Below are 21312 nucleotides of genomic sequence, written 5' to 3' on the forward strand. Positions count from 1 at the left end.
CCAGCAGTGTACTGAGGCTCTATGGTTGGCTTTCTGTGTACTTTCTAGTAATTTCTAGAGTTTGTTTTGCTTTCTGATCGTGGAACAGCAAGTTAATTCTTCCATGGATGTACCCCTTATAACTTCAAAATCTTGCTCCTAGGGGCTAATAGCTAGCTTGGTCTTAAAAAAAAGGAAAGTATTTTTATTTCACACTGAAAGTCCCACAAACCCAGAAACATGTCTGAAATGACACTGTTATAGTAAGACATTAATTATTATGATTATTATAATTAAGAAGATCATGGAATTAAAAATGGATTGAAAAGCCTTAAATCTTTTTATGAGGGATAAGCCTTGGAATGTCAGCCACTGTTTTAATCAGCTTTAACCCTGTTGTCAGAGGAAACTACCTGCAACAGCATTCTGATATGACAGCATTGTGTGTCCTCTCCACAGCCTCCATAGTTTTAGGAGGAGAAGTGTAGGCAGAAGACATAAAGGACAGTTTTACCATCATGTATTCTTTCAAACACCACTCACATTACTTTCATTTGTGTCCTCTTTGTTTTACCCTCTATCTGAAATCCTCTGGAAGTAGTGGAATGATTTCTCAGAAAGAGAGTCACCACTGCTTAGAGAGAGATCTTGGTGAAACTCAGACATGCCAGACACTTAAATGCACACGAGCAGAACAGTACTTTCAAAGTGAATTAGCTTGAAAACATAAATACATTCAAGTGCTCTCTTGAATTAGAACCCTACAGGCAATTTGCAGCCTTGGCTCTTGCAGCTCACTGCACTTCTACTTCAAAACACTTTAGCTCCACAAACAATAACAACAGAAGTTTTGGAATGTGATCTGCCCAGAGACAAACTCATCCTGTTCCTTTTATCTAAGATGAAGCTGAGAAATGATAATTTATAAAGGTAAGATGCTTCATTCAGACCCTTCCCTATCTCTCTCTTTAATATATCTAACTCAGAATTTTTCTGTCATACTGTGATGAGAATGGAGCAAAAGAACATAAAGGAACAAGGAAAGAGGGTATCCACTCTGGATAAGAGGCTGTTTTCCTTAGGTTGTTTATACAGACCTTGGTGACAGAGCTCCAAAGAGCCAGTACCAACAAAGGAGCCACTGCTCAGCCCTGCCCTGTGGAGCCACCTCTCTCCATGGAGCACACAAACACAGCCCCTCTGTTACCTGCCCAGGATAAACTGCTGTGACTGCTCAGTTACACCAGCTAAGCCAGGCCTAAACACCCTGCTTTCCTTTGTCCAAGCTGCTCTCCAAAATCCACTTCCAAAAGACTGAGACTCACAAGGCTTTTAGGATGCTCTTTATCTGCAGCCCATTCTTGCATTGTGAATGGCCTTGATGCAGCTCATGGGACTGTTTGTTGTGAAGGCAATTAGAATTAATCTAAATCCTTGCTCAATCAGTCAAAACAACTTTGAGTACAGCACAGATGAAGAGGATACCCTAGAAATCTCTCTACATCGGTTCTCAGATAGATGGGATGAAGTTACTTAGTAAGATTTTTAATATTTGAACACAGAATCCTCTTTTAATAAGAAGTTGGGTTGGTGGATTTTTGGTGTGGTTTTTTTTTTTTTGTTTTGTTTTGTTTTGTTTTGTTTTTGTTGATTTGCTTTTAAGAATAAATCTTCCAGTAAAAAACTTCAGCAAAAGCTACAGAATAAGGAACGCCAGCCATAATCTTAGATGTCCTGAAAACAACTTGAAATGTTCTTAGACAAAATGGAATCTGGGAGAAAAAGAGAGAAAGCTTCCTTCAATACCTTAAAGGACTAGCAATGGTGACCACTTTCAAGCATGAAATTCAGGTTAAATAATAATATATTGCAGTCACCAGATGGGTCACCTGCACAACGAAAGTGGGGTCAATCTGTAAATCCTCTCTGAGTGGTGTCACTGACATAATTATTATTGGCAAATCAAACCACAATGACAAGATAAGAAGCAGATCACAAAGTTTGCATTACTTTTTCTTCTGAAATTGAGACTTTAAATAAAAAAAAACTAAATTAAATACAGTATTTTTTCTGTAAGTTTTATGGAAGAACATAGTTTACATTGGAGATTAAAATGCAATTTTTTTAGGTTACTGATTAGAAAAAAGAAATCTTTTATAGACTTTATAGACTTCTCCATTCTGGGAAGCCTTCTTTTTTTTTAATACTCCCAAGAGTGATAAAGCCTGAAGGGAAACCTCCCCCTGCATTTCTCTGGTTTGAAACTGTTTGTTTTTTTTTTTTTTTAATGTAAGATGATTGTACCCTAAGGAATGCAAGGCTTTGTGTTGAAGGTAACCCTGCATGCAGTCTACAGACTAACAAAGCAGACAATCATAACAGATAAAACCAAAAATGTCAGATGCAACCTTCCTGAATTTATTTGCTAATGGCAAACTAGAAATTTCTGTTTTGTGCCAGTAGTATCTGATAAAACATTCCAATACATTCTTAGAACATGGGATTAAAAACATTATGCAAAAGATCATTTAACTAATCTGAAACCTCTGTGTGTGGTAACTGATATAAATCTGTGATGCAGTTGAATTTGCCCCAGAAAAATTGTTGAAATCTATGTGTGTTTCCATCATTAAAAATCCCAGGCCAGTAGATGACACATTTGGTTTAGCTTTTCCAAAAATCAGTATTGCTTTTCCTTTTGAAAAAACCCCTCAAGTGAGAACAAATAAAACACAGCATTTCTTTTAACTGTGAAACAAGTAATTGCTGGTGTGATTCTTTGTATCTGTATCCAATTCTTTTAAGATGTCTGAGAAGAGGAGTGTAGTTACAGGACCTTTGGTGGCCATGTCTCTGTTTACTCACCCATCTCTTGCCTGGTACTGCAGACGCCTGTCCCATATTTTTCTAACTCTATGGTCACAGTTTTCAAAGCATTAACATCTGTTTCTGCAAAGCCGAGGTAGTTATAAGAACCCATATTGATTACATTCTTGATAGTCCTTCCTGTAAACCTGTAATTAAAGCAAATTTTGAACAACAGTGCAATTTTCCTTCCAATCCCAAATGAAAAGAAAAAAAATCCCAAAATTTTCCCACCAAATTTTGTTCCAGTGTTAAATTTCTACTTGTGAATTGACAATCTGCATATTCTAACAGCCCAAAAGCTTTTCTAGCCTTCCTCTTTTCCTAAGTACTTCTTCATGGTCAGAGTGCTTTCTAGAAGTCACACTATAGATGGCAATAAACTGGTGTGGGATCACTGTCTGCTTTTATGGATTTAAATAAACAAACAAACATAGGACTTTATTTAAGGAACAACTTACAGACATTAATTTTTCAAGCAAATTGTCAACTGCTTCCATTAAGTCACCAGTGTTCTCACACACACACAGAACTTAAACTTGATGAAAATATGGGAAACACTATGATACATTCTCAATAAGCTCAAATATAGCCAACCTACACAAAAATATGGGAAACACTATAGATGCATTCTCAATGAGCTCAAATATAGCGAACCTACATTGTCTATGCTGAATTACACAGCTATGTGAATTCCCATAGCTGTGTAATTCAGCAGCAATACACCAAAACCTTCAAGCTCTAATCTGCTTAAAATCCACTGCCAAAGACTCCCAGTGAAGGTAGGAAGCCATATTCATGCAGTGCAAAAACTTATGATATAAAACCTAACCAAGGGATAAAACAAATTTTGTTGTAATATTGAGAATCAAGGTCTGTTGTTATAAATGGTGCATGAGCAGTCTTGTGCTGACACAGCCAAACCCATTTGCAACTGAGTTGGAAATCTATACTGCATTTCCAAACAAATACTCAGAAGAAAAGGGTCAGATTGCCAGCATGGTGCTGACTGCAGAAAGAAACATGCTGGTGGATATTAGACAAGGATCTGGACACAACTTTGTGTGCTTTGCAGAGGTGTCAGGAGCATGCTCAGGAGGCTGAGAGCAGCAGAGTGTAAGATGACTCACCTAAATGTCCAGTTGTAATCATCTGTAACACGTTCCATGAGGTCAAACTGTGGCCCAGGGACACTGCAAATGGGACGGTTCCAGTTATCCCGTATTCTCAAATAGAGGTTCCTGGTCCAAAAGTTCTCAAAATCTTGATAAAGTGGCACAAAATCCTGGTTTGAAAACATGCACAGGGTTATGTTGCTGTGAAAATATCTCCTTCTGTACCAAAGTCATTCCTATTAGCAAGGAAAAACTGATTCATCAATAAACAGAGAGTCACAGCAGCCATATGGTCCTGTGTCACTTACAACTCCAAACAGCAATACTGTATCCTTACTATAATTCCTTTAAAACACAATGTTGTATTTCTTTGAGGGTATTTTATTTCTGTTTAAAGATTAGGAGTTTTTTCATTTCTTTTTTGGTTGGTCAGGTTTTTTTTAAATGGTAAACAAGTTGGTCTAACTTTCTCTATATGTACTGAAAGTTGGAAATGGAAAAAAAAATCAAGATTCTTTCACTTGAAGAAACCAATTGCTTCAAATTGCGCATTTTTCTATGTGTGGAGCAGATTGCAGAAAAGTAGGATAAAGAACTCACTACCTTTCATGAAATGCTGGACACATAAGACAAAAGCTAGTCCAATATTTGTGATTTGGGCATTACTGGCCTAGGGTGGCAATGCAAACATCCAGTTATGACAATTTTTTTGGTTGAGAATGAATGAATATCTATGGGTTTTACTTGGAAATTAAATTTAAACAAAGCTTTTTCTCTATATGAAACAGCAATATATCCATGTTGAGCACTGCATACAATAAACTGATAAAATAACATGGCACACAGTTAACATATGTGGGAAAATTAAATAAACATGTAATCCATAGTGAAAGACAAAAAAATTTAACTGGCACAACTGGAATTAACAAATGGCCAGATCATGAAGTGAACTGAAAATGATATTTCAAAATCTAAATCAGGAAACAATTTCAGGGGTTTTATTTGCATGAGAAACAGTAAAACTCTTCATGTTTTTCCTTCATTATGCCAGGTGTTACCGTAAATGATGAATCAAACTGCACAGAGAAGGAGGCGGAAGAAAAAATTGTAAGCAAAGTTGGAAGGCAGTTGATATTGCTAAGGTGCAAGTTTCACTTGGAACTATATGGGATGAAAAAATGTTGGGAGTTACAAGAATTCAATTATTACAAAATCAGAACTTCCTCACTGTGAAAGGCACCGTAAGATAGCTAGATGGGACAAAGGAAAATTTGGGTTGAAGAGATTTGGAAAGATGAAATATTAAACAATAAGGCATTTATGAATTTTCTTTTTCCGTGGATTGACTTAATAAACTGAGATTCTGTTTTGCTGAGAGTATTATGGCACCTCTTAGAATGAGGTGAACATGTCCCTGGGTAAAAATGATGATTTTATGCATATTTTTTCAATGCATAATTTTTCAATATTCATATTTTCAATATGAAAAATGCATATTTTTTCAATATAATCAATGCATATGCATGATTTTTGCATTGTATGCAAAAATGCATACAACTCCACTGGCAGGGTGTGTCACTCCTCTCACCCCTGTGCAATGTTCTGTAAAATGAAAGTTGTCTGCATTGTTACTCCCACAAGTTGCTCTAAATCACTTGCAACCAGAGGAAAACTCAACTGTGGACACAGAATGACTTTTTCATACATACTTTTTGTTGTTCTCTCTCCGCAGCAATGTTACGTTTTTCTAGTCCCCAGGCTCTCATAAAATCTCGCAGGTAGCCAAATATTGTTCCCACTGCAAACCCCACGAAAGTAAAAACTGCAACATACATTGGTGCCTGTTCAAAGTGCTCAATAAATGTTTTTTTGTAGAGGGTTCCATTTGATACTCCGTTCTTCTGAAAAAACAGAAGAGAAATTTCTGATTAATACATTTAATCTCATCGCAGCTTTGACCTTGGGGCAAATCTTTTTCTCTAATTAGGAAAGACATTTAGACCTCACACTATGTATCAGCTGCAGAAGAGGACCTTTAACATTGCAGTTGCTACTGACCACTACAAGTATTTCCATTTTCCCTCCTCTCATGCCCTCAGCTGCAGATGTCTTCAACACCACTCCCTTGTCTATTTTGAAACATATGAAACTTATGAAAGATTGGCTGTGTATTATTGTGCAACTGGACAATTATTTCAAAGGTGATTAAATGGAAACCACAATACTCTGTCTTGCAAGAGAGTGCTATAAAAAGGGAAGGGCAGCATTAAAAGCTCACCTACACTATTCCTGACTGCTTCTGGAAGTCTTGAGTAACCAACCCATTGCAGCAACTAACCTATATAAAACAAATCCTGCCTAAACCAGGGCAGCTTTGCTGTGATGTTCTCCAGACCTGAGAGAGTATCCAAAACTTTATGATCCCTGCCTTCTATTTCTGTTCTGATTTCACAAATGCTTTTAATCCTATTTTCAGTAACATCTCCCCTAATTCTAAGGCTACTTAAGACAAAATAGAACAGAGGAAAAGTAAAGCAAAAAAAATTGAACAAGACACACAGACAGCCTTGCTTGTTGGAATTAGCGATCCCATTGTGAGCAAATTCTAGAAATTTACGACAGTGTGTGGACAACGTATTTTGTCACTAAAATATATCAAGATTTCAATTTTCAAATTAAAGAAGCTAAGTTTTTCAGTTGCCATATTCAATAGGCTCATTAGACTACTCTTTGGAAGAGTGGTAACTCCCTTATTTCTGCAAAACATGATGGCCTTTACAGATACTGTCTAGTAACAGCCAATCTGCTAATCCAAAATTAACAAAACACAATCCAGAAAAAAATAGTGTCCTGTTAAAAAAAGCCAAAACCAAACAAAATAGTACCCAAGACATATATTTTGACATATTATAAAGCAAAACTGCCAGCATATGAAGAAATACCATTTCTGCCTGTGGGAAGGATGAACTAAAAATGTAGATTACCTAGTTATGTAATGTAGCAAGCTGAAATAGAATATTCATATTAAGAACAATTGCCAATTCACTAGACTTGTAAGGACAGAATATTATTGATCTTCATATTGCATTAAAATGTCTTTACCCTCACAGGATTTAGATTTCTGTTGTAACTTGCTGGTCCAATCACTGGATTCCCCAATGGTTTTGGAGGAGAAAAAGAAAAGAAAAAGTAAAGCATTTTTGCGCACAAGAGAAAATAGAAAGGCTGTTAAGGAATCTTAAAAAAGAAAAAAAAATGCTGGTTGGGCTGAACAGAAACATATTTAGGCTTTGGAAACACTTACTGCCCTGCAAGGGAGAAGGAATGCAGGACTGGCTCTCACCATGTGAGGGAACACCTTTGAAGAAATAATACACCTGCACTCCTACCTCAAGCTAATTGCTCTTTTAGGGCAACCTATTTACCATGAAAAACATTTTATGAGTATGAGTTAAATACATGGTGAAGTCAAATTTCACATGAGTCACAACAGCTGTGTGCACATAGGGATGAGATAAAGCAAATATTTCAGAAAGGATTAAGCTCAGTCCTATTACTTTACATTTGCCATGGGCTAAAAGCATGTTTATGGTCATCTGTGGAAATTCAAGTGGCATTGTAGTTTGATGTTCTTGAATCAATTGGCATCAAGCTATGATGATGTGATAATGCACCTGAGCCCAGAGGAGAGAGTTATGATGTTTCTGTTCATTGATTTTATGAAGAAACACTTTATTGCTGTAAACCTTATTGGTGAAGGGACAGGAAAGCTCCTATCAGATTTCTGCACTGTAACATCCTTCTTCCACAACAAAACCGTGCTGTTGTGGAACTCTCATTGCAGCAGGTGCCATTTGATGCAGTCAGTGTGACACAGTATTTAACCAGGTAACCACTGTCACCTTAACACAAACAGCTGGGAGGAATGAGCACAGACAGAAGTGAAGTATGAAGAATGTGCAGCCAGGTGTGACCCCCATTCTCCAGGCTATGAAGGACAAAACCCAAGAGTCTTCAAACAGTTGGTACAAGGCTGGGAGAACAAATTCAGACAACACAGTGACACCTTGTCTAAAAATAAAGTGAGGAAAACAAAGAGTATTTAAACCAACCCTAGAGTCCCAGAAATAAGTAAAGAGAGAGCCTCAAGAAAGAATAATCAAAACAAGTTGATTTGCTGCTTCTAGAGAGTGGGAGAATGATAGCGGGGATGTTTTTGTGCAGCATTTCTGATCCAAGCATGGGGTATATGAGTGACTGACTGAATATCATGTGGATGTTCAATTTCAGCCAGTCTAAATTGGCTGAATTGGTCAGTGAAGCAATGGCTGTCATTTTGCACTGCATTACTGTTGACTTTTTCTGTGTTATCATAAAGTTTTATCTCAGAAGAAGGAGGTGGATTTGTAGACTGTGCTTTAGAACAGCAGCTATACAGTGAAGGGAGATGTAATTCAACTGCTGCTGGCACTGAAATCAAATAGAGCAGATTTCCTACAAATGCCTGAAACCGTTCAGAGATCATTAGTCACACCATTACACAGCAGATGCTCTGCTGAATTATATCCTATTACCTGTAATAACACCTGCAGCAGACAGACAATTTTCTACTCCATACCTTAAACTGTAGCAATTGGTTGGGCAAAGATTCTAAAAAACATATAAATCCTTCCAACTTTAGCAACTGGTGGCTTTGAGGTTTTATGACTCTAAAATTGTCTTATCACTTGTAACAGCCATCAGGGGATAACTATGAATGTGTTCATCATTTTTGAACCTAAAAATGTTGGGAAATAAATTGTGACTTTTGACAATTCATTTCATCTGTAAAAATGTGTTTCCTTTTTTTATAATGAAACTACTAGACAGTTTACTTTGACTGCTGTGCTTTCCTACTCAATTACACAACTCATAATTTTCTATACTTCAATAAATTCTGCCTCTCCATTTGTCTCTTCCCAACCTAGAGAAATCCTAAACTATATAATTCTAGTCCAGTCTCTGTGTCCTTACATAGATTTAAACTCAAAAAAATAAATTAAAAAATTATATATTTTCATGCTCAACTTTCTTTTCACTCTGCAAAAATCAATAAAATCTTTTTGAGATGGAGAGGATGAGAATTAAAATTGCATACCCCACTTGAGGGCACAGTAGGGATTTATACATCTGCAAATGATGCTTGATCTTCTTTTCTGTTGCTTTTAAAAGCCTGTTAACTTTCTATTTGCCTCCTTGCCACAGTTTACAGTTTCACCTCTTATGATTACATATATCCTTCCTCAGTTGCAAAAAGACCAGATTTATAGAACATTGCTGTTTGTGCATTTTTGGGACCGTTTTCCTTTCCAATTAATTATTTGGTTTTTATTTAGAGATCTGCAATTTTTTTCTGATCCTTTGCCAACATTATACAAACTACCAACAAGAAACTTCTCCAGTGTTTCTTGTTCAGAACTAATTTTTCAGCAACCTGACGAATTCTGTACTGTCAACCCATATTGTCATCTATTTCTCCTTTTTCCACACCACTGATGAAAATATGAGAGCACATGTCCAAAGAGTGATCCCTGGGGGATTCCATTCCCTGCATTTTCCTTGTTATCTTTTCAAAAATTGTTTATTTGCAACCCCTTATTTCTCAAAAAATTGCAAAAAGGGCAACATAAACAGCAGCCCAGAGTTTCTCAGCAACTTCATCTTTGTCTTCCTTTAAAAATCTTGAGTAAATACCTCTTGTGGATATGTTAATCCACAATTTACTGGCTTGTTTTAAAAAATTCTGCTGGCATCTCAAATCAAAATAGTTTCTAAGTGGCCTGCCACAAAGTACATTTACCTTCCAGGCCCAAATGCAACATAAAGACACTCAACACAGAAAGGCAATGGGTGAAATTCAGAGAGAATGGATGTTTTACGAAGGAGTTTTACAAGTCTAGGATTTCATCAGCTTCTTGGAAACCAAAAGTGTAATCAGGATATGCAACTTTTGTACGTTGATCCCCCGCTTAGCTGGTTTCCAGTGAGATACTGCAGCAAGAGAATTCCTTGCAGCAAGATTTTGAGGCCAAGGAAGTCATTGCAATGCAGCAAAGTCAGCTTTAAGGACAATACCTCTTAGATTCCCATTTTCCCATTAGGTGTAGTATTTCAAAACTCTCCCCTAATGAAGAATCCCTTCCAAAATGCCTTCAGTTTTTCAAATGGAGAAATCAATTCTGACAACAAATCTCAGAGTGCTATTAGAAAGGACATCAGTATAAAATACTGAATATAAGGGACACACTTAAAATTTCAATTTTAATTGAAATAGTTTGCTCTAATAATAATGTAAACTCATCTTGAAGTCTATTAGACACTGGTAACACCTTTACAAGTAATAGTTACAATATATATTTTATATATTTTCATTAGCAAAGAAAAAATGATAGCTATACAATAGCATGAATAATACTTAAATATTTGTTCACACTACTGTTAGAATTAGGAGATAATTTTTCATTGCATTTAGGTCCTGCAGCCCTTGGAATTGTGCTGATTGGCATGAGCCAAATTTGCATCAAGGGGAGAATGAAGAATTGAACAGCACAGAGTGCCACAATACCAAACCTGTGTTCTGGCCATGAGTAACTCCCCAGCAAAGAGGTAACCAGGTATGCTGGGTGAGTGGAGCTGTATCAAGGAAACTGAGCCCCAAAACCTCATGTTTTCATGCAAATCTGTTCTACAGAGACAACAAGCTCTAGTTAAATATTCTCCTGCTATTACATCCACTTCCAATATACCAGCAGGAGGTGCAGATAGGTATATCCCTGAAATAAAACTACTGGGAGAAATATAAAGTCTTTGTCTTTAAATAAAAGTTCTCTGGCAGGAATAAAATCTGATCCAGAGATGGATGTAACTTTATGTATGTTTCTGGATCATATTTTGTCAAATTTTTTTATACATTCTATTAAAAAACAATGCAAGCTGACTGATCTCCATAATGCTTCCCATACAGATATGCATATGAAGAGAGGTGTTGAAAACTGTGAACCCAGTGACAGCCATGTTTGCTCAATATCTGACAGAGCTACAAGATGAGAGTGAAATCTTAAGCAAATTAGGACACTGTGCTCCTACAGCAGAAAAAAAACCCCATGGGAGGATAGATCTAATTGCTAATGCAACATCTGATTGCTTGCAGACAGTTTGGCTCTAAATAGATGTTTCCCCCCCAGCATTTGAAGAGCATCTGGGACAGGACCCTAAATGTAGATGATTTTAGATGTCCTAGGATGTGTGAGACAGCCATATGGGTAAGAATACAAATATCTCCATAAATAAGGACATAAATGAGTGACAGGATCTCCAGAGGCCTGTTATCTTCTGGAGCACTACAGGATTCCATTTCAGCCAAGGGAAGGGCATGGTCCAGCTGAATCCCACTGCCACTGGACAGTCACACTTTTAAGGGTCTGGTGCGCAATTCTGTCTCCTATAGATCATTGTCACCAGAGGGCTGGGTCCCAAAGAGTAAAACTGTCAGGTTCTGTGCAAACTCACCATGTTGACAGTCACAATTACTACATTTTCCCAAAATCACTTAGGAATCCATTAGACATTGGAGCAATCTGGGTGATCGTGTGCAGTTCCCAGGAGAAAAAAAAGGAAATTGAAATTATGAAAGCAGAAGTTCCCTGTAATGAATATACTACTGACACAAATTTAGATTACTTCATAAATCTCCCACTTACTGGCAGTGATATCCTTCACTTTAAATTAGTGATTTCTTTTCTGTAACAACACATTTTAGATCTTATAGGCTCAAGTTTCTAAACTATAAGCCAAAAATAGCTACATGGGGTATTCATAGATTACTGAACTATAAGAACAGGACTTAAGTTAAAAATAGTTGTGAAACTTATAAGTTTCTAATTTATAACTTAGAAATTAATTTATAAATGCTAAAATGAAGGTCACTGCCTCTTGCAATGAGACAAAGCCACAAGAAAGTGGCTACAACACAAACTACAAGTAGCAACCAAGCCAAAAAAAGCTTTGGTTGTTATTAGTGTCCCTGCAGAATCCTTGTTTAGACTGATAGCTGATTTCTACTGAAGTTTCATGAAAAAATAGACACCTGGTAGTAATACAATCAATAAAAACTAGGAGTAAAATCTCCAAGACACTCCAGAAGTTTTAGGAAATATAGGAAACCCTTGAAATAACTGAGGAAACCATGTACTCTTGAACTTGCAGAGATTCAGAATTTAACAATTCAGAAACTCCAAAAAGTTCACTCCCTGTAAACACTATTAAATGCTGCTTGTTCTGCTGTTTGAGGTTTGTTAGAAGGATGGGTCTTCACCACACTTTTCACAAGCATCAGGAAATGGCTTTTCATTTGTTAATGAACTGTCATCTAATTGCTGACTAAAAACTTGCAGCCTCTCTTCAAGACAGCACACTAGAGGCAAACACCACAAAGGTATGAAAAGACAGGATCTTCACCTTCCAGACTTGCCTAATCTTTTCAGCTGAACACAAATTAAACTCAACATATTAATATTGCAGCAATTCTTTCAGCATCAAATACACAAGTCTTGCAATGCTGACTATGGCATTAATACTATGAAAATACAGATGTGAATGACAAACACATGAGAATATATTGTGAAATGTTGTTATGTAATGAGGATAAAAATACTCATATGGTATAATTTTCAGGCTAATGCTTTACTCTGATGCTAAAATGAAACTTTTGATTGCAATATAGGAGGCTGGGAGGATACAGAAGACTTTCTCATAAATAACATTCAGGAAAATATTCAACAGCGGCAAGAGTTCCAAAGAAGAAGAAATATGAACTCAGAAAGTACCCATTTTATCTTAGTTTTGTAAGATTTTATTAAGATATTTATATGAATTTAGTAAATGTCTTATCTGATATATCTGAAATTCTACCACTGCACACATTATTACAGGCAACACACACTCCAGCTTCAATGAATGTTTAATTTCTCCTACTAAGAAACTTCCTTCTGTGTGCGATTTTTGCAAAACCTACAGAAAATATTGGCAGGTGTTTTCATCTTGCATGAACTTAGTCCAGCAGGCAGAACTGCACATTGCAGAATGGCCACAGTGCTTGTCAAAAGAAAAGCCACCTCTAACTCTTTATAGCACAGAAGCTTAGACTGATGCACCAAGACTCAGGACAAAACCCGGTTGCAAACCATGAAAATGCAATCTGATGAAGGGGAGAAAAATCATAGGAAACACTGTTCTAAACTTCAAGGTTCATAAATTGCAATGTAAACCATAACAGCTACCCAATACCAAATAACTAAAGCACTTAGATGAAACAGTACAGGGGGGACAAAAAAAAAAAAATGCACAGCAAACTCTTTTCCCAATGGCTTTACATGTGTACATTTCAAGCAACAGTAAGAAACACTAGACAGAAAATGTAACATGATTGTCTTATACAGCTGTTACTCTCCTACTACTTCCAGAAACTTCAAAGTGACCCAATGTAAATAGGAAGGCATGAGGACAAAGATGGAGCTTAATAATTTTAAATTATTTACAGACAAAACAATGAAGTTCACTGCCCAGAGAGATACTTACAAACACTTAAAGGTATTTCCTAACCTCACAGCAATTACAGAGCAGAAAGCCAGGCATGTGGAATCAGAGAGAAGTGGATGAAACCCCTGGGTTACAGCAATTCCCACATAGTTGGTGGTGTCAAGTTGCAGTGTTTGCTATGATTTCCAAGGCTTAGGGTAAATTACAGGATTCACATTGCTTAGCTGCATCAGAATATTTCCTGATCATCCAAATCCTATGGCTTTGGCTTTAAAAATACACAAACAAACAAGATTATAATGATGAAGTGGTATCACTTCAAAGGCTGCCAGTTTCTGCACGACTGGTGATGATCTGCTATCAGAACTGATCTAACATTTAGAAATTAATCCTATAGATAACACATATATTTTTGATATGAAACTGTTTATTGAGATGAAGACTGTAATAGTGTAAAGATTCTCAAGATGTGCTAAGCAGACTACTAGTGATTTTGCCCAGTGTGGATTCTGAGTTAATACCCACATGATGCAATCCACCAACTCCTACATATTTCCTACACAGTGACTTTGCACCAGAAAATGTTTAGGTTAGCTATCAGATTCCTCTTCATGCAAAATTCCCTTGTAGAGAAAATGCTTCATCTTCTGCTTAAACTAACATAATGAACCCTCATTGGATCCCTGACCTTTCCCCATTATATGGCACAACAGCTTCAAACAGGGCCAGGATTTTGCAGAGATTTAATAATGAGTTTAACACACCACCCCTATCAGAATGGAAGTGGCCATGGATGCTGGATCATGCCAAATAAACATTCAGAAGCAGTCTCAGGCCATTCTTAGTTCCTAAGAGTATGGCACCAGTTTGGATAAAGACTTCTGGAAGGCACAATAACCTTGTTAAAAGAGGACAAATGTATTCACACTTCTTACCTGAAAGCTGCATATCATCAGGATAATTTGCACATTATTTTCCTGATTCTGAGAGTTATGCACAAGTTAAGCTGAAACTGTGTGCCTTCCAAGACATTCCTATGATTGCAAGGAGTACCCTATCATATTTCAAAAATGTGATGAAAGAGAAAGTCATTGCCAATCTTGTTGATGCAATCAGTTTAGCTGGATTTATGCTACCTCCTCCAAGGTAATTAACTACTTTGAAATATTTTAGTACAAATATCTTGACATACCACAGATGGAGAGGAGAGAGAGAGAGAGAGAGAGATAAGAAATTCCATAGCAAAAATCCCCAACAGAGAAAGCAGAATTTCCCATGAACAGCTGAGAAAGAGGCAATCAAATTTGTGCTGCTAGCTTGACAGACAGGGGGATTAAAAACTCAGTAGGAGGATGACCATCTGTGTAGACAAGGACCACCTCTGAGTTAGGATAAGAATTCAGCATCAAAAGAGAGCCCTAGGGTGAAAAAAGAATCAGAATAAATTCAGTTAAGGCATAGCATATAGGTTTGTAGGACAGAAGATTTCGAGGAAGGTGAAGGCAATACCCATCCTTATGAACATGTCAAGAAAATTAATAGCTTGACACCTTCAAACACAATAAAAGATGTTTTAAGCAAGAAGACAAAAACTCATTTAGCCAATCATTAGGCAACTTGGTAGCAGTGACCATGGCAAATTAAAGTCAGCTGTCCTACACCAAAGCCAGCATCACAACTGGTACATGTGATCAAATCTCTGCACCATTTAATTTAACAACGTGATGATGGCTGCCAACCCACCTATCATCAAAGTGTCCTCAGAGAACCCCAGTCTAGAGTAATCCACATTCACCAGCTTGTTCCCAAATGTAGAAAAGGTACATAGTTTAACCAGTGACAACCAATTACCTTTTTCTTTTTCATCTAAAAATCTGCAGAAGCAGTAACATCCTGCTCCAGCTATTTTTTTGTTTGAAAACTATCAGGAAAAGTGGTTAAGTAGTGCCCGCACCTACACCTATGAGAAACTCACAACTGGATGCCTCCAGGTACAGCAGTTCTGCAAGAGGTTCTCTCCTCTTCCCACCAATTTCAAATTTTGCCTGGTACTACTGGAAAAGATGATCTTGGCCTATATGACTTCTTAATTGCTATTTAATTGTTATATTAATTAACTGTTATTAAATTTACTAATTCAATCAGAGTTCAAAAAATTTCATTTTACTTCAATTGCTTGAAGATCAATTTTTAAAATCTAGAAATAAATTGATGCCTTTTTTTTAAAGCGCATTATACACTGAAATGCTCTTTCTAAGTTGTTCCAGTACTTATCTAAGTAACGACACTGAATATGAGACCTGATGGCTTTCACTCATCTGAACCTTCTGTACCTATCCAGGTTTGCAGAAACACCCTTAAATAAAAGCTCTCCTCAGATTTTACAGCAGCCTAGATACAGACAAAAAGGGAAGTCCTCACCCTACCAGGTACTGATTTTCACCAGTGGATCAACGCCTACCTAGAGGCAAACACCTAGAGCCTGTGGCTCTTGGCTGAAAAGACAAGGGTTGGGAAAAAGAAGCACATGAGAAATTCAAGAGACAAAAATCAGGTGCAAGATTTCTGAGGTAAAGGGGTGACTGAAGTGTTTTGATGTTTCAGCAGAGGAAGACACCTTTTCAAATGCATAGCAAAAAAGTTGAAAATTAGCGTTTGAACAATCTTAACCTTTTTTTTTTTTTAAAGAAAGCAATGGCCTTCTCTCTCATGTCACCTCTCTGTATGCAAGTACCCATCTACTAAAGCTTTTGAGCTCACAGAGCAATTTCAATCAAATCTGATTAGCCTTCATGATATCAACTCTTCTAAAAGCTTCAGGAAAATGTGACCTTGATAGCACAAAGGGATCCAAATCCCTGAACTGAAGGATAGACAGCAACAACTTGGCTCTTTAGCCATTCTTGGAATTACACAAGCACAATTGTAATAACCCATGAACCAGCATCTCTTTAGGTCTGAACAAGGTTCAGCATACTCTTCCTCTTTCTCCTCTGGAAAGAAAGGATATGTAGGCAAGCTGGGATGTTCCAGGGTGGTGGAAGATGCTGGATATGCAACAACATGAAATCACTGCTTGTGGGAAAAAATGCTTACAGCCATTTCACAAGTCTTTCTCTTACCTCCATTATTATTTCTTCCCATACTGCCATGGGGCAAATTGGAAGACAATACTCAAAACATTGCTGCACTTTGGAAGTAATTTCAGGAGACATTAATGGTGTATTACCTCAAAGTTTTCATTTATACTGATCATAAAATGGTAGAAATCAAGGGACTTAGGAAAAGCAGGAAAAGGGACAGCAGAATCACAGATTTCAGGAGAGCATAACTGTACCCAGGTATTGCTATAGGAAGCAACATCAAAAGTAACAGGAGTTAGAGAAAAAACAGCCATCTCTTAAGAAAATCATGTTAAGGGCAGAAGGACAAACCATTCTAGAGCTACTAAGAAGTACCAATGCAGGTCTCAGCTGAAGTGTCCATCCAGCTTTTTGAGAAAGAAGAGGTGAACCAGATGGAAAGAACTGGGAAAAGAAGCATAAAGTCTGGTCAAGTAAGTTATGAGGAAAGAATGAACAAATCTGAATTGTCTGGTTTAAAGAGAAGAGAAAACCCTAATGACTGGCAGCCCAGGAGTCTTCAAATATGTAAAAGATAACTGCAAAAGAAGGACAGTAATCTGTGCTCTGTTAAGAATCAATATGCTTAAATTACACCCAAAGTGATCTAAATCAGATATTAGAAAGAACTTTGTACTGATAATATCAGTTAAATGTGAATCTAGAGCAATGAAGGTGTTTAAGATTGTTATAAACCTCTGGTAGGGACATTTTATGTGAAGTCAAAGCTGATATTGTCTATCAGAAGACAGAAGAAAGCAGTGCTGTCAGTCCTAACAAAACCCCAAAACACAGTGACACATCTTATGAGGTAAGAGGCTCCAGAGGAGCCTTCAAATATTCCAGCAGAAAACCAGCCCTGGATAAAAGTGATTGCAGAAATAGACTAGATAACATCCCAAAACACATATAAGCCTCATGTCCTATTTTCCTACTTACCTCACATTCCTAAAGCTCACTATGACATGAAATGTGGAACAGAAATGACTGAGAACTGCAAAAACAGCTGGTACATATTTTCAGAGGGTGAAATGTAAGCAGATAGAAAGAACATCTGATTCAGACATGCTGGAAGAAGGAAATAGGTATAAAGACTTTCTGCTTAAAATCAAATTTATCAATCAAATTTGGGAAGTACAGAGATACAGCAACAATAGTTGGCAGAGCAAAGACTGGCAGGGTCATCTAGAAGGATCTAGAAGCTCTGATTAAGAACACTCTTCTGAGCTACCAGATATGTTTCAAGAGCAACAGAAGATGCCTAGACATCAATCTGATTTCTTGTCAACATAATCCAAAAGGAGGGCTCATTCAAATGGAATGTGGTTTTAAAGCCCAATAAAATGTAAAGATTTTAAAATACTAGTAAAGTAGTCTCTTACTTCTGAAAGAAAGAAGTTCCTGCTGAAACTTATACATGATAAGCAAATAACAGTAAAAGTTCACACAGAAGATAAAGAAACTTTTTTCAGAAGACTTCATGTTTTACCTCTACCCTTTCACATTTGCAAAACAAAAACAAAAACACCCCAAAATACAAATCTGAGCATAAGAGAAATGTTGCACCCTTCTATAACCACTGTTACAAATGTATTTCTGCAAAGAGTCAAATAATGGCAATGACAAAAGGTCCCAGTTTTCTCTCTCAACTGCAGTGGAGAGAGGTTTCAAATTTGTTCCAACAACTTTAGTCCCTCCAGAAGTCCCCTGAGATGATACTTACATACTTACAGCCTACCATCCAGCAGAGAAAAGTGTAATTTACTTGTGAAAAATGTCCACATATACTAAACTGCCCCAATAGTGTGTTCCATGGTAGAAATCAGTCAATAGAGAATGAATAACATTGAGCTACAAGGAAAAAATTCCCAACAAACTACCAGAGATCTCATGACAGAAACTCCTAGCAAAATCTGTCCAAGGAAACACTCCTGTGGGGAAGTATTTAGAGATTTCAGACATAATGCTTTACAGTGGATTCTGGAACAATTTTAGTATACTCTGATAACTCCTGAGTTTGTGTTCTTTCCCAGTCCACAGGGAAAGCTGGGCACTCCCCTCATACTCAATACAAAATTAATAATAATTAAGAAATTGAATGTGCCCATCCTGACAGTTCCCTTATGGACCAATGGAATAACATCAGCCTGTGCAAAAAATATCAGTTGATACAAAATCAATGGTAAGCAGGACATGCAGAACAACCATCATAATTCAGGAATATCCCCCTCTGAGGACCAAATTCATACTAGAGAGTATTGTCTCTTTTTCCATCCCTCCTTTTTCTTTATTTTCATGGATCAAAGCTAATCTTAACGCTGCTGGAAGATAGCAAGTATAGTAAAATACTATTTGCACTTCCTACACCATAATTTTTTGTCTGCATTCTGCTTAGGAGGAAGACAGTGGAAGCCCTTGAACAAAACTCAGGTAGAGCTGTGCCCCAGTAGGTGATTAGGCAAATCCACATCTCCCAGTGGGGAATGCAGCCAATGCAGTACGAGGTCCCAAAAAAGCACAACTTGGTACTTGGGGAACAGAGCTGGGGGCACCAGAACAAGGCCCTAGAGAAACTTTAAAAAATGATGAATCTTGCTTCCAGATAAACAGTTCCAGCCTAATCCCTGAAGTGCTCTATGAGCTCTAGCTTTAGGTCAAGAGAGAAGTGAATGAACGGTTTCCCCTTTTGGATGAAGGCAGTTCAGACTAAGCCCAGTGCTCAGTACAGCCATTCCATGGAGCTGTTGTGTAAAAATGATAGAGAAATGTCCAGTGAAATGCAATGGCTTCCCCCAGAGATGACATCACTTCATATAAAATATTCTAAAGCATAGATTCTGTACGAGTCATTTACTTGACCAATGCGTTTCTGCTTTATTCCGACAGAATCCCAGTGAGCCAAAGCATAGGGTAAAATCCAGTATCCTCTGTTATTTGTTAATGAACAAAACAGATCAGAATTTCATTTTAAAAACCCTGACCAATGGAGGAGTATCCAAATTGGGATTCTATCAGCCAAGGAGTAAGGTTGGCTCCTACACCAAGAGAATTGAATATGTAACAGACATTGCAGTGAAGATGTACAGGAAGATACAGGAAGAAAATGTAATTATGCTTAAGGTTCAGATTATCACACAGGCCTTGACTGGAACGGAATGTAAAATCTTTAAAGTATCTTCTCTCAGGTGCATCACACCATGTAGATTATTGACATTAAAATAGTATATAACTTCTGAGGGAATAAATCCATGCCAAGAATGGAAAATATTTGACACAGGCATTCCTGCACCGTCAAGAGAGAGGATCACAGACCACAGAATTTTGAAATTATTTTCTGTGGTAGCCATTCCAAAAATCTGACAACTTAGTTTACAAAGCTGAGTGGAATTATTTTGAAATTCCATATACGTTCCTTTGTCTCTGTAGTCAACTTGAGTTAAGTGCTAACAACTTTTTCCTTTGTTACAACTCTCAGTAGAATTACATGGAAGCGTTGCATTCCTACACAAATCTTTACAATTCTATCCTCATTTCCTAAGATCCATCTCAGTTCCACACATCCCTTAAATCTGCTTTTGCTATCTTACAAGGTATGCTGCAGAGGACACCACATTTCCCCAGAAACACTACAATTTTGGAGATGGAAAGAAATTTTTTTAAAAGTTAAGTATACCTTTGAAGAATGTATGATAAAATGGATTAAAGCACTTTTACAGACTCAGACAAAGTGAAGAAAAGTATTGCAAGAAGTTACAAAAGAGCTAGAATTTTCCTAATAGGAGTACAGAACAGACCTGGCAGTAGCAGCTGCTCTGTTTTAACTAAACCTTCAGTCAACACTAAACTATTTCATTTCTGAGTACTACATGCAAGTCAATACACATGCTGGCTGTGAAATTATTTGTGATTCTGCAGCTACCCACTTCACAGTCTTATTTCTTTGCTATTTATGAAGAACGAAAAACAAAAAGAAAATCAATTCCTATGAAAAAAGCCAATAATTTGTTTTTAAAATTTTAAAAGTTTTATAGTAATAAAATGATTATAATTAGAGTAATAAAAATTTAGACAATTAGTATTAGGACAATATGAGACAATAAAAAACAAAGAATTACCGACGGTCCGGGTACCTCTTTCTGGGCAAAATAAGCCCAAAAAAGGACACATGTCAAAAGAGGATTAACCCTTAAAAACAATAGCCTGCTGCATAACCATACACCTCATCCATGATGCATAAATTCCATTCAAACACAGGATTCTGTCTGGTCAGTGTCAGCTTCTTCCTCTGAATCCTGACAGCACCTTCAGGACTGAGCAAGGTGGGAAGAAGTTCGTTTTTTCTGATACGAGAGCAATAAATTCTTTTTCTCTGAAAGACTTAGGTGTCCTGTGGCTGCTATCTCAGTGTAAGTCCTCTCTTTAAAAAAAATATCTTACCTAGCATAATTTCTATTTTAACACATTGTTATAACCTAAAACTATATTTAACACACTACTTAAGAGAATTAATACAGCCTAACTTTCTAACTAATATAGTACATACAGTATTTATTTTAATATTTGCGAAAAGCCAATCATAAAATACCCATTTTTCACAACTCCCTTCAAGACTGCAGCTGCTTGCAGATCTCCATCTCCCCTCCTTGAACCACTCC

The 21312-nt window shown here is 37.1% G+C and overlaps 1 protein-coding gene across 2 annotated transcripts in view; it reads right to left on the reverse strand.

Annotated features, from left to right (window-relative positions):
* The window catches only part of SPTLC3 (serine palmitoyltransferase long chain base subunit 3), an 82382-nt gene that overhangs the window by 45848 nt on the left and 15222 nt on the right, over window positions 1-21312 (reverse strand). The window contains exons 1-4 of one of the 2 annotated variants that reach the window (XM_059468334.1): window positions 11508-11577; window positions 5669-5860; window positions 3975-4129; window positions 2845-2993 (exon numbers count right to left, since the gene is read on the reverse strand). In XM_059468334.1, coding sequence (XP_059324317.1) covers window positions 2845-2993; window positions 3975-4129; window positions 5669-5860; window positions 11508-11510 — 499 coding nt within the window. In that variant the 5' untranslated portion in view covers window positions 11511-11577. Of the gene's footprint in view, window positions 1-2844; window positions 2994-3974; window positions 4130-5668; window positions 5861-11507; window positions 11578-21312 lie in introns of those variants that run through there. The other variant, XM_059468333.1, reaches the window with a different exon arrangement.

This window comes from Ammospiza nelsoni, chromosome 3 (assembly GCF_027579445.1).
Source record: "Ammospiza nelsoni isolate bAmmNel1 chromosome 3, bAmmNel1.pri, whole genome shotgun sequence".
In the NCBI taxonomy this organism is placed as follows: Eukaryota; Metazoa; Chordata; class Aves; order Passeriformes; family Passerellidae; genus Ammospiza; species Ammospiza nelsoni.